The sequence below is a fragment of the Papilio polytes genome, unplaced genomic scaffold (assembly GCF_000836215.1).
Source record: "Papilio polytes unplaced genomic scaffold, Ppol_1.0 DF823510.1, whole genome shotgun sequence".
Classification (NCBI taxonomy): Eukaryota; Metazoa; Arthropoda; class Insecta; order Lepidoptera; family Papilionidae; genus Papilio; species Papilio polytes.
In genome coordinates this window covers 448,840-463,834 of record NW_013525694.1, presented here as the reverse complement: position 1 = coordinate 463,834, position 14,995 = coordinate 448,840, and the positions used below count along the sequence as shown (strand labels likewise).

Here is a 14,995-nt window from a genome sequence, read left to right as displayed (position 1 = left end):
TTTAAAGTTTGTTAACCAAGCATTATGGTAATTACTTATACAGTCAAAGTTAAATTATAAACCAGCTTCTGCCAATTCATTTTAATTTCAAAATCATTTAATAAATTTACTTATTAATTTGACTAAAGACTACAGACAAAATTTGAATAATTAATTTTAAATAATTTAACGATTTGTTTTCAACTCTACGTCTATTATTAAAAACTAGCTGTTTCCGTGCGGCTTCATCCGCATGAAATTATAATAACTTTATTTTATTGTCTATATTTGTCAAATGTCAAATTTCAAATGACAACCTTGCTTCCTTGAGGTTGGCAGCTTGTAGTTTATGGTCCCTTTCCTACATTAGGGTTGTAATCCAAGATATTTACCCCTAAGTTTAATAGCGTGAAAATATATATCCTAAAGCGTGACATAAGTGTAGGGCTTTTAATTAAAAGAAGAATTATTCAAAAATATGTTGTAATTGCTGACATCTTAGGCAACAAAGAGTTGTGTGTTTACCCTTTATTATAATAGTATAGATAATAATATTATATATTAGTATAGATAAAAATAATTTATTAAAATGATTAAATCTACATCCTAACATATATTTTTTTGATATAAACCATCGTACCGGCAAAACATTTGCGAATTAAATACAAGGTTTAAAGAGAAACAATTTAGAATGTGTAAACATCCCTTAACAGTCGACCATCCGGTTTTATTTGCGGCTTTCGTATATATAAAGATTTATGACTTAATAACATGACCCTTGGGTCATTATGACACTGCCCAGGTCCCGGGATGAAGATGTAACCTTTTATAATACCTTCCCTGGGTATATTAAGGTTGTTAAGTTAAAATTTCTCACGGAAATCTGTTAAGTATGCATGCCTCATTGATTTATTGAGTGGCCGAATCGTAGTTTTAGAATGGGGATCTAAAATGAAATTTATTTCACATTCTCTTGGGATATCCTTTAAAATTAATATCTGCCAATCAGGATTCACTTGCCCTTATCCCTTACGGAGGGTCGGCACAGTATGTGCTGCGCTTCCATACATCTCTATCAGCCGTCATATCTGAATCCACTCCTTTCTTAAGCATATCCTCTTTCACACAATCCATCCATACTCTCTTTGGTCTTCCTCTTCCTTTGCAGTTTGTAAAATTAATAACTGCCAATATACAATTAAAATACACGTATTATTGATTTACAGTTTTTACTTATAATTGTCTAAATGACTGTTATTTACTTAAAACATCTAATCGAAGTTTACAAAAAAAAATACTAAAGCATAGCGAATGCACTATTCACATCAGTTATGTAAGGCATAGAGTGGCCCTACGAGCCCTCATCCATAGTTGAATTGATTGAAAAGATCTGTGCAAGCAAACCTCTAATATACAGCCTCAATGATTAAAGGGTTGAGACGTCATTCTTCTGGATGGGGTTGCGGTTTTTATTCTTCTAATCAAAGGTGGAATTAAAGCTTCACCAGTTTATAAGTGTTGGTTTTTTAATTTTTTTTTTGTAAAAATATTAGTCGATTTTTTGTTAATTCGCTAATATTTCCTTTAACCATTCTAACTAAGCTCTATGCTTGTGCTAGGATATAGTTCACGACAATAGTCGAATGGCAGGATTCGAACCCTCGATCTTAAGATCGGTAGTCCGTACCTCAAACCATTAGGCTATTGGCGCTGAAGTGTAAAACATTACTTTGTGCTGCTTTAAGTGTATGTAGATTACACTTCTTTGTTTATGTTAATTAGTTGACTATTCATATACTACACTACACACTTCTTGATACTTTGATAAACAGTAGATAATTATCTAACTAAACCGAAGCGTTAATCATCTGCGTCGAGATGGCGTTGTAAATCAAAGCTGGCAATAATCATTATTTACGCGGGCATTCATTAAGAAGGCATTAGATGTGGTCATAAGTGTCTCTCGTGAGATCACAGCGTACACTTAATCAGGCGCGGTGGCGCAAAGTAAACCTCACGTCCTGTCCCGACCTAAGAGCTAGATTAAACGGGCCGCCGTGATAAAGCCCCCCTCGCCATTGTAAGCTGACCTTTAGAACGGCACCGCGGCGCCCCTTAGCGGTTGTTTTTAATTAGGCACCGGAGGGACGGAGGGGTCTTTCTTGATCGGTGGCGATATAATTCCGCTACGAGCGGGCTATCCCCGGCCCGACGTTTATGAATAGCGCTTATTTTTCTTTTAATTACGGCCACCCGGTCTGTTGACGCGTTTAGTCCCCGCTAGGTGTTATTACTTACGACTGCGGCGCGATGACGTCACGTAGCCGCTGCGAAAGACTTGATCCCCTAACATCACCAATGACAACATAAATATTTTTAGACTGTCATTTGTGTCTCATCAAGAAAACCCAACCTTATATTAATAAGTTAAAGAATGTTTTTATGCTTTACATTCTAGCTTTCAGTTTGTTATCTATACTAGTATTATACTAGGAAACACTTGTATTTTTGTATGAATTGAATTAACTTAAAAACTACTGGGTCAATATCTAAAATTCTTTCAACTTTAAAGAACTACGTTATTGGTCAGTAAAATAGGCTATATTTATACTACTTTTTAAATACAGATGGGCGAAAGCAACAGCTAAATGTCTTTAATAATACCTTTGTAAAAGTCGTATTAAATTTTTACCGTTTTGTATGTTTGTACTAATCATGAACATAATAAATAAATTGGGTTATGTGATAAAAATTAAAAAGTAAACTTAATATAACACAATCGCCGCGGGCCACATTAAAACGACTTAATTACTTTCATACGAGCTTTTTTTTTTCGTAACTTTACCTCGCTCGCTGAGCCAGTTTTGAGTGTTTTATTTATAAACTAAACTAGGTTGGTTTTATGTACATAATTTTATGATTTAATTAAATTGCATAAAACATCAGTTCTCACAATGACAGTTCCCTGTTCTTATAGTGTGTGTAAATAATTTAGATTAGTTTGATAAATGACGCATACGAAGTACCGAATTCAATTTATATGAAGTCAAATGCCATACTTAATAGACAGGTATCGTAGTGACGAAACAAACACGCATAGCGAACAATTCTGAACTATTGATATTCGTTTTAAATAGTTAACAAACTCAACTAAAATTATTATTTTCTTATTCATTAATTAAGAGGACAATTCTAGTATTGATTATAATGTAGAAAATATAGCGATGACAGAAATAATAGCGAAATCCAATTCGATTATATACGGCTGTAGTACTAATAAACATTTATTTACTCTCATTATTTGTTACAGTCATTATTAATGGGAGAAAATAGTGTTATTTTTTTTCTTTCATAAGTTATAACTATAAATCTGTCGATTTCAACTTCTATAAGAATAAAAATTGAAAATCGATAAGATTCATGACTGATTTCACACAACCCATCCCTACTAAATTTGAAATGAATTTTCAAACTAATCTAAATTATTTAGACACACTATAAGTATAACACAATGAAAACGGTTGCACTTTGTGTTTGTAATACGCATTAATAAAGCGTGAACTTTTAAAAACATTTGAATAACTGAATAAAACCGAATTCGTCCGTCCCGTAAGACATCCAGTAATCTAATAAAAATAGTGCACAGTATGCACAGGGATTAAGGGATCTTGCGTCAGCGTTGCCTTCGGGGACATTCTGATGTAACCTACATGTAGCTCGGGTTTTGAATGTAATATTGTTTGCGTACATTACATTCTTGTATCTAAACATTTCTTAGAGCTTTAATATTATGTGTCATACTTAGGCAAGTTTATCACTGTTACTTAATAATTTACGAGCTCATTCGCAAAAATAAATGAAAACATTTAGCAGGATGGATGTACGGAAGTTAGTGTTTTCCGCCTTAACGACTTAACAGATTTCTATGAAATTTTGTACAGATATAGAACATAGTCTGGAAGAACACATAGCCAACTCACATTTGTTTTTTTTTAATTCTACGCAGACAGAGTCGCGGGCGAGAACTAGTTTATAACAAAGATAACATTTAAAATGAACCGGCACATTAAAAATGTTAAAATGAAATGCGAAATAAAAGATTAAAAGTTTGTTTCAAACAATAGCGTTGTCATCCTTTTGAACCAACACTCAGCAATATCCCACACAATTAACACTATCCCAAAACCTCACTGCATATTAACACGGATGATGAAAAACGACCCTTTACTGGATGTGACACGGGGCGTGGTCGCCTTGTAAAACTTTTGCGACCTCAATCAAGTGAGACTTCAGAGTACGCCCGTTGTTGCTTATTATTGTATGAATTAGACGGTTTTTGCTAGAACGGGCAAGTCCATTCAAATGTTTGAATCGCACATTTGTATGCAAATGAGTAGTAATCTGGCTTTGGAGCGCTTGTCGCGTTGCCGACCGCAGCGGACGGCGAGCGTAGAAATATGTTTGGGATAACACAAGCTAGATAGATGGTTTTAGTATTTTAATGTTCAGATTTATTATTAAAGTCACTTTCTTAAAAAACAACTTTGATTTTCACTAACCAGATTTCATATTTATTTCAAATAACTAGCTGTTGCACACGACATGTCCTTAAATAAAAAAAAAAATAACTCACTCACAGAAAAATTACCTTTCTAACGGTGAATAAATTTTCATAATCGGCCCAGTAGTTTTGAGTTATCTGAATACAAAAATACTTTCTTCTTTGTAATATTAGTATAGATAATAACATTTATATTGAAAATGAATCAATAAAGTGTGGTCGTATTTTTGTAATTCTGGTATATGTAAAATTAAAACTACAAAATTACCACTTCAATCATCAGCCGCCGAAGCACAGAACGGTTTAAAGTGTAAATAAACTGGCCGTACATGTTCAGTTAAAAATAAACACGGTTTATGTCAAATAAATACGCGGCGCGGCACTGAGGGAGCTTAAATTGTCGGTAATTTATAATTGTACAGAGTAATTGTGGCTCAGTTACATACAATTTCGATCATTTTATCGGCACATTTATTAGCGACAAAATGCATCTAAACTCCAAATCAGATTAATGTCAGTAAAGAAACATTAAATATGTCAGTTAAGTGTTAAAAAAAAAATTATATCATAGAACCCTTTCACGTAGAGATAGATGACAAGTATTATAAATAAGCGTCTTCGTATGTCCTCAAGAACAAGAAAAGCGTAGCCAACATGTGGTAATCATTACACACTGTAGCATCATAGACCACAGAGCTACGAAATACTAGACGCGGCCAAGGTGAAATAATCCACTCGAATAAATTAAAATTAATGAGATTAAAAGAGCCTGCGGCAAGTCGCTTCGGACCCGCTCTAACTGAATTTTAAATTACTCTCCCACCTCTTGTGAAGTGCATAATGCCATTAAAATTGAAATTATAAACTTTATGACTTTGCTTTCGAATTTGTTGAAGTAACGGTAGATTTCAACACAAGTAATAAAATAAGTATTCATACAGAAGACTAGAGAGAATACAGCACCACTACCATCATATTTAATATTCTATGAATAACAGTTTTCTAAATCCTAAACAATATCAAGAATATTGCTATTGTAAATTAAATATTCAACGTCGCCAACCACGAGATCGCTCGTTCGTTTACCTCAAAATTGATATAATTAACATTTCTCCCTTCCTTACCCCCTCTCCCCCCCACAACTACCAGCTTATCATATTGTGAGCTCGAAACTTGGCGAACTTTCATTAAGAAGTGCAAATTAAATTCGCCTTCGAAGCGATTTTTAAGCGCGTCGTCTTTCCTAATTAAAAACCAATTAATTGGTAAAGTTCCGAGAGTGGAGCAGTGACGAAACACTTTCAGTTCTTGAGGGGAGGGAAGCCAGAATGATATCGGAAATGTGACTTACGATACGAAAACTTCTAAATTAAACTGAGATTTTAGTCTAAAATCCAATGTTTACTTCATAAACTATACTTTTATAAATGACAACATAAAATTTTGGTCAAATGATACGTTAGGTCTTCTGTGGTAGTTTTAAGTGATGTGTAAATTAAATCTATTTTAAAAACGAATGCAAATATTCCTACACAGGTGAGGTATAATCGTTAAAGTTTAAGGCGGCCGTGGTTACGTAGTTCCGGCCAGGAATCCGGACAAAGCCCCAACCCTCGGGAGACGGTCCGGAGTCCGTACCTTATATTATTGTGCGGATAATGCTCCTTACTTCCGGGAAGTGGCGGCTGAATCTAATAACAATTTATACGGACATCGAATAATATAACGTATAAATAATGGATACAACTTTACACGCATGTGTGCGTCTTTTGAGGTATGGCGCAAGTAATAAGCGACTTAGGTCACAAAAATTTCCATCTTGCACTAAAGTATGAACATGACTTCTCCGCTTCAGCATATTACTTGCCCTAGCGTCAAGACCGCAGAATAGATCCCAGTGACTTCGCATTCGGATCAAATAAAGTTGGGCGATGGCTGAGAATCACGGACACTTTATTAACTTTGTGTGTTTCGGTCGCATCGGCCGCGTTGGTGGCGAACGTGTTCCCTGATTCTTGTATTCGTGACCCCGGCGGCCGACATAATTGTGTTTATGTTTTCACTACAACTTGACATATTATTGAAAACTATTGTAATACATGTTGGTATCATTTATACATTTGTCAGTTATCTAATTGATAAGTGTAAATTATTCAGGAAATCTTGAAATAAAAAATAGTTACATTTTAGTTTATCTTGAAGTAGTTGCATTTTTTAAGCCAAGGTAAAACTACTGTCGTTTTACCCTACAAATATTAAAACAAATCTTAGTGGTTAATATGAAATTTAATTTCATCAATTCTTCATATTGTGTGAATAATAAATCACTAATAAACACTTACCGTGCATTTTATCATTGAGCAGAGCGTATCTAGGGTTGGACGCCACATCCAGGGGTAATGAGTTCCAGAGCCACCTGACCCTGGGCGGCGGGATGCCACTCGCCTGGCACGGAAGAGTTGCGGTGTGACCCACTTCTACTACCATTGTCGACGGAGGCTGGACGATGGTCGGGAAACCGGGTGGTACTTTGTCAGCTGCAAGAAGAAAACTAATGTTAAAAACTACATAATTTATTAAAAATGTATTCTTTATCAATGTAGGAGAGGCTAGACTGCGAAACAGTAGTCCACGGTCTCTGTCTACCCCTCATGATTCTGGGTGTGAGTTGCTACAAAAAGATGGGGCTTGAATAAAAGTAATATTTACATATTACAGTAAATATCTCATAAACAAAAATCGGCAAAAATATGAGCTCGTTTCCTCCAAATATACTAGAGGTCAGAAGTGGGGAGGGACGAGCGTTGACCCTTTTGGATGAACAATCCCTGGGGTTCGATAAAAGTATCTCTCAGAAATAAATACGCAATTACAAATATCATTCAAGCGTAAAAAGTGAAATTTATTTATTCTTAAAAAAATACGCTGAAAGTGGACTTTGAAGATAAAATTTTGGAAATCAGGCTGTTTTTGTGATGTTGATGTAGTTCGTATGAGACTTTCAATCGTTTTTTGTGATGTAGGTACCTGCATTCTGGGCGGGTTATACGACGCAATTGTATGCATTGACTTTAGTCGGATTATACATCTCGAACCTAACGCCCGTCTTTTATTTCGTACACCACATTTTTATTTTCATTATTAGGTTACAGTTTCCAAATGAAACTGGAATACAAAGCTTGAATCTAGTTCAATAAAGATCAGATGGGGCGTCCTTCATCTGATCTCTCTGACCTCTAACATTCCTTAAAAAATCTCCGTCCAAAAAATGGATTTAGGGTCCTAAATTATCCTTATATCGGACCATTTCATTAGGATTATTTTCATCACGTTCAGTTTGATACGTTTTAAACAATTTTACGCGTATATCAACAGGAACATAAGGTAAGTTTTGTCATACGCATCATAACATTTAATAAAGTTAGCATTTTATGTAACAATATAGAAGGCCTAATCGACGATCACATTTTCAATATTGCTTCATTGTCCTTTCAATATTTTAAAACAATGTAAATGTAAAAGATACAAATCAGGGTGTCAATGGAAGTAAAGAGTTTCTTTTGAAATTAGCAATAAAAGAAAAAGGGACAATGAATTTTCGTACTGGAATAAAATAAGGTTTTTATACATCACCGTGGCGCAGTAAATTGAACAAAGAAACGTTTTAAAGCGGCGTGCACAAAGGCCGATGATTTTTTTCATGCAGATTTCTTGGAGCTATCCTTTTAAAAAGGTCGACAAAGGTTGGGCAAACAATCTAAATAAGGTCGCTTGTTACTTCATAAATTTTAAGCGCTTTATGCGATTTTCGAGCGAACAATTTCAAATGCTAAATCATTTTTAGAAAATACAGAAGTACAAGAAATAAATACAGCATCGTGATTGTTTTGTAGAGTTTAAATTATTCAGAACTTTTATTTACCGTACGGAAATTGCGAATAACAAACTCCGTGTTTGAACCTTCAAAGAAAACCTCTAAAAATAAACGGTACAAGAAACAATCCGTAAAAAATCATTCGTATAGACAGTTCCGAGAAGAGAACAGAGAGAGAGAGAGAGAGTATTAACTCATTCAAAGTAATAACTTCACGGACGATTCGTAATCGCGTTGTAAACTCAGTTAATTCCGTATCTCGGGTCTATTTGAAGAGCCGTTGAAGTTCCTTATTCGCGGAATTAACGCGAGCGAGTCCCGCGAGCGACGAACCGAATTACTCGACCGAACTTTACAGAGCAATCCGCCAACCGAACCTTGGATTAGCGGGGCCCAAAACGAAATTCGAAATATTCAAGAAATAATGTCAGTCTTGTTGGTTAATCAAATCTCGTTCACTCGGAAGTTCGGGCCTCGGGATGGAAAGATTTCATTTTGCGAATTAACATTTCACTACTATAACCCGGTATTTTATAATTTCTCGAAACACGTCATATTTCCTCGTGTAAAAGTTGCGCAGACTTACTCTAAAGCTTTATAAATACTTTAACAGCAAGTTCAGTTAGTTTCAATGAAGTTAAAATTATTATGAAGGCGTCCTAACTTTATTTAACACCATTTAGTGTTTACAAGTGTTGAACATATTAACACTTTGCATAGCAGGCATAGTAAATCTTTATACATATAATAAAATTGAAATGTCTGTTTGTACTAACAAAAGAAAATTTCCAGATTTCGGGAAGATGATGTATTTGCGTTGCCGATGACGAAAATTGCGTTTAATTTTTTTTTTGTCTGTATGTCTGCAAACCGCGTTTGTTCCGTGTAATCTCCGAAACAGCTGGGCCGATTTCGAAGGGTAGCTGACATATGCAGGCATAGGCTACTTTTTTATCTTAATATTGCGTGGACGAAGTCGCGGGCAACAGCTAGTTGGAATATATTTATAGACCATTCTCGAACAACAGGATATCTTTTAGCTGCAAGTAAACGAAAACACTGTTCTTGCCAATATTCATAGAAAAACATCTTAATATTATTACTCTCATTCCCGAAAATTCTAAATTATACAAATTTCCCTAATAATCTCGAGGCCAAGTCCTTAAAAGTGTTGTATGGATTTCGTGTAACGTATACTTTAATTGGGCCGAAAGCGGCGCGCGGGCGGGGTTCCCCGAAACCAAACAGGTTTCTTTGAAATGGCTCCCTAATGATCCCACATTGAGGTATTTCGTACTCGCTTATATGATTATCGTTATACAAAACTCGTAAAGTTTCGAAGGACTGCTTCTACCGGTAGTCAGAAATTAATCAAGGATAAAATCTGATATACTTTTACACGGCCAATGCGTGGGTTATACTTCCGCACGCAATATTAAAACCTCCATTTATATATGAAGCATTTAAATTTCGTTTACGTCGGAGTTATCTTTGATTAAATAATAAAACAAATTGAAAATAAATTTTTACAAGATGACACAAAATTAGTATTATAAGTAATAAATTAGTAAAAATCGTCTGAGACAGGGGAATTGAAAAAACCAACAATTAAATAAATATAACAATGTCAAATGTCTATTATGTCAAATTATCAAAAGTGAATACGATATAGCCTCTATCGGAATAAGTACACATAGGTTCTTGGATGACGTCAAATTTCGAAATAAACGACGGTCATTAGCCATAAAATGAAGTGGGTCGACAACCGACGAGAAATACTACTGCTTATTTCTAACAATTATTAAGTACGCTTTATATTCCAATTAAAATGAAGGAATTAAGACTTGTCATAAACAGCGATAACGGGATTATATTATTAGTAATGTTGCTAAATATTTAAAACTTATAGACGCGGAAATCGCACCAAAGGTAAGCGTACATCGTCTTTGATTACCACACCAAATATAGGCTAAAGGATTGCGATCCGTGCGCCAATGAATAAAGGACCTCTTTGACATTAAGACGGGTCCAATAATCCTTTACTGAGAATCCCCGTTACGGACACGGGGTCCGCTCCGCCAACTTGTGAGACGACAGGGACTACTCGTTAATGTATTCGGATAAGACCGGATTAAGAATATGAATAATTTTAGCTGTCACTATTGTCACAAACATGTAGACGTTTTGACAGCTGTCAAAAGTACAATCTATGTTTTTATTTGGATTTTAGCAAGCTACTTTTATATGATCCAAAAGGGACAACTATAATTCGACTTAGAACGATGAATATAATCTTGTCGTATAAGATTAAAACAATTTTTGTAGTACAATGTATAAATAATACTGAAACTTCTATGATAAAGTACGTTAACTCCAAAAATCTAGAAATAAGATAATTCATCGTTAATTTATTCATAATCATTTTGACGTTTGATTGTTGGTCCTAGAAGAAAATTAAACTAAATTTCCAATAGTCAATAACATGGGAACCTTGTGTAGTAACACAAGTATAGGAGTATACATTGTGTACATACGTACTGCCCGTTGCCTTTTATAAAATCAATTGTCAAAGTGGACGAAATCAGCTTATCCCTGCGTTAAGATCCCTCTTGATAAAGACGTCCATCCGAAGGAAATCGCTTTCGAATGTGCCTTCGATGCTTTCCGACTTCTCGTAATTGCGTTTTCCCCCATTCCTCGAAACATAACATCGTTACCGTTCATCTTATAACAATGTTTTTTGATCCTTAATTAATTTAGGCATATCAAAATTACCGATTACAGTTTTCTAGAAACTTACTTCGTATCAAAAGGTATATTAACAAACCAATACTTCACATAACATAAATGAGCTTGTAAAAATAATCAGAATCATAGCTGAACTCAATCGTAAAATATTAAATTTATGAATTCCAACAGCCAGAAGTAATATTTGATTATTTAAAAAACCCTCGAAAACATTTCCATACTCGCTTGACTCTACTTAGAAGTAAAACGGGGAATGAAATTCGTGAATTTCACATTCATAAAACGGGACGTACAAACGTATCTCCGCTAACGGAATAAAAATTAAAAAACACACAGGAGCGGATGAAGGAAAATACATAAAGTTTATTGCCTCTTTTTAGGCCCAGAAAATAAGCAACGAAATGAGATGAAAATGTTTAATGTTTAAAAGTAAACCGCAATATATCTCGCGTTGTTTTACAGACCGCTGCGCGCGCCCTTTTCAGGCGTTTAATAACACTTTTTAGCTCTGTATTAAAATTAGCTTGTTTATTGACTAAAACATAACGGTTCAATATATCTACATTAGCTATTGCTCGCGACTTTGCCCGCGTGTAATTAAAATACAATTAAAAATGTACCCTATGTTACTTACAGATAAATTACCTTTCTAATGGTGAAAGAATTTTTGAAATCGGCCGAGTAGTTTTTAAGTGAATCGAATACATACAAAATTAAATTGTTTAAACTATCGTAAGACATTACTTCAAGCGAAAATTAATTAAAAACGGCTCAACTCACGCTTTTTTTTTTTCTCCGGTGACGGCACCGACTAGTTTCGGATCCTTCGGGGATCTTTCTTCAGGGCGAGTATTATTTAACTTTTGTTCGCGGTCGCGTCGCGCCTCGCACTGCGGGCCAGGGCGCGGAGGGCGCGGTTCGAGGGGGCGGGGGGCGCCAAGACCGTTGTGGCCGCTTCGTGCTTCGGCGACGGAGATGTCGACGGGTTCAAAAATGTTGAAGTGTCGCTATTGTTGTTATTAAAATTTTTTAAAATTTAATACAATATTAGTTCAGAGATTTTATATATTTAACAAATATGACAAAATGAGAAAGAAAGATTTTTTTCTATAAAAGGTTAAAATAAAATAACAAACACTTTAGTTTCCTATTTAAAGTGAAAACTTCAATTTAACAAAAGAAATGAAATGTTTATAAAGCTAGCCAACAGTAATTAACAATTCAAACAGTGGAAAAAACAAAGAACAAGGCGTTGAAAGACTTGCTCCGCTTAAAGGGAAGCAACTAAGAGAAAAAAATAAATCGTATTACGGTATCCGTAACTAAGTACAAATTAGTTGCAAACAGAGCGTAATTGTGTGCGTTGAGATCGACAATTAGTGAAATCGAATTTTAGACCCTTTTACCTCCAACGAAATTCTATACATAACATTGGTATTACTCTATTCTAAATCCCAATATATTTTCGCGGATCGTGTTGACAATCCGTCACCTCGTTAGGTCATATTCCGTCTGATTTAAAAGCGGAAGACGAGTTCCACTCAGCCGGGTGTAGTGTTACCCGACCCACCCTACTCTTTACAATACCCTTACAGCGACGAAATTCGACGCACAGATAACGAGCCTACTTTTATAAAGACAACTCATAAAACCCACTCAGATGACAAGTGCGAAAATAAGATTAATTGAATTTTTATATCGTTATCGGAAACGAATCGATTAAATTCCTGAACATCAAATTCTTGAAACCCAATTCTCTTCTATTTCTTTTAAATCCTGATATTAAATTAAATCAGATAAAATAACCTTATTCTTGCTTATTAACGTAATTACCAAGTCTACGTAATAAGTTGTTATTGATTTATATTGGTTAGAGCATCAACAATAAGTTTACTGGCAAAACAAACGCGAGGAAATCCACAAATCACGTTTTTAATTTCACTCGCAAGTCGGTGCCGTGGCGTTTGGTAAATTTTATGAGTCCATTTTGTTGTGTGCGCCGCGGCGTTGCTAAATCGAATCCGTTATTGGATGTTTTTCAGTTAACTTTAAAAGGAATCTGCAGACAAATTGTTTGTACGTGGCAAAACACACGTAATAGAATAACTCAGTTATGTTAACGTATATTTCAATTTTATTTTTATTTTTATATTAACATAGTTTATACTACACTACTTTACTAATTACAAGTACATATATGATTCTCATAATTTATTATTGTTTATTTCGCGATAAGGAAATATCCTTGCATATATCCAATGTGTAGTAGATAAAAATTGGTAACATTGAAACATATCTGTACTAATATAATAAAGCGTAAACACGCACTACTTCGTGGCGTAGGATGTCAACAATCCTAGCATAATTTTGAATAATTCTTTCCTTAAAAAAACCCTACACTTACGACACGCTTTAGGCTATATATTTTCACGCTATTAAACTTCGAGGGAAAAAAAATCTGTAAAAAAATGTCCATGTGGGAAAGGCACCATAAACTACAAGCTGCCAACATTAAGGAAGCAAGATTATGGTAACGGTAATTTTGCCATTTGCTATTGAGAATTTGACAAATGTAATCATAAAAAAAATTTTTTATGGTTTCATGTGCATGAAGCCGCGCGGGAACAGCTAGTATAACATAAAAACGACGCAAAAAAGACCTAAAAACTTTGAAAGCTTCTAGGTTAAACAAAGAAAACTAATGTAGCGAGTTACCCATTATGAGTGGACTGTCTTGACACGTGTTGGTAATGGCCGCGCTAAAATCTAACCAGGCACAATCTCCGCAGTATGCCTAGGGACGCGTCAATGCCTCTAACAAAAATTCGAACACGGTTAAGCTGACGTGAATATGAAATACTAAAATTAAAAGTTTAAGACAAACATTTTTAATGCCTAATTTTAATCCCTTTCCCTTTCGACTCTTTTCTAAAGAGAAAAGGATGGGAAGGAAAAGTGGATTTGACGGTGGAGGAGACGCATAGGAAGGGGAAATGACCTCTTTATGTGCGTCTCGTCCTCCGTCAATTAATGGTAGGCAACGCATCTGCAATTGCGGATGTTTATGTTATGGGCAGCGGTCGCTTTCCATTTTGGTGGATTAAGCTGGCCGCTTGCTCGTTTGGATTATATTATAAAAAAAAACATGATTTAAATTGTTACTTTTTGGATTTCAATATTTACGGCTGTCTACATTCTTGACCCAATTGTAAGAATCAACTTTAAGTAAATGTGATGATTTTACGAACCGATTGATTTAAAAAACAAACATGGATAGTCACAAAACGTAAACAAATACAAGAGCAGTAATCAACAACAACCAAAATAAATAATCAAATGTTTCTTTTGTTCTAAATTCAGTATTAACAAGAAGAGAAAAGTTACGATTCTCGTTGAAATCACAGAAGATTTGAGAAATGAAATTTCCGGGGTTGCCTTACTTTTCCTAAGATCCGTCGGGTAGAGTACGACGGGTAACTCAATTGAATGTAACGACATCAATACTCCGCTCACTGCTCACTTTTAGCTCCCACAAATACAATAATCTGCACTTCCTCAACTTTTCAAATAATATCCTTGATAGTATTATCTTTTGAACTCTTTTCGCCAAAAAAATGACGTTAAAATGCCTTGATTATTGGAATGTACAAATTGTACTACGAATTCAGAATTAGATATTTAATAGTACTTTAAAAATTATGGATTTAAAGACACAAAAGTAAAATCTTGTTTAAGAAGCTATCCCTTGCTTGAAGAGAATGTTACAGATTATTTTCCTGAAATTTAAAAATAAAATAAAAATTTTTTAAGTTGTTTCAGACTATATTCTACAC

The 14,995-nt window shown here is 34.8% G+C and overlaps 1 protein-coding gene across 2 annotated transcripts in view; it reads right to left on the bottom strand.

The window, feature by feature from the left end:
• The window catches only part of LOC106104610 (tyrosine-protein phosphatase Lar), a 279,987-nt gene that overhangs the window by 25,607 nt on the left and 239,385 nt on the right, over nucleotides 1-14,995 (bottom strand). For both annotated transcript variants that reach the window (XM_013284703.1, XM_013284704.1), the window contains exon 6: nucleotides 6,883-7,077. In XM_013284703.1, coding sequence (XP_013140157.1) covers nucleotides 6,883-7,077 — 195 coding nt within the window. The remainder of the gene's footprint in view (nucleotides 1-6,882; nucleotides 7,078-14,995) is intronic.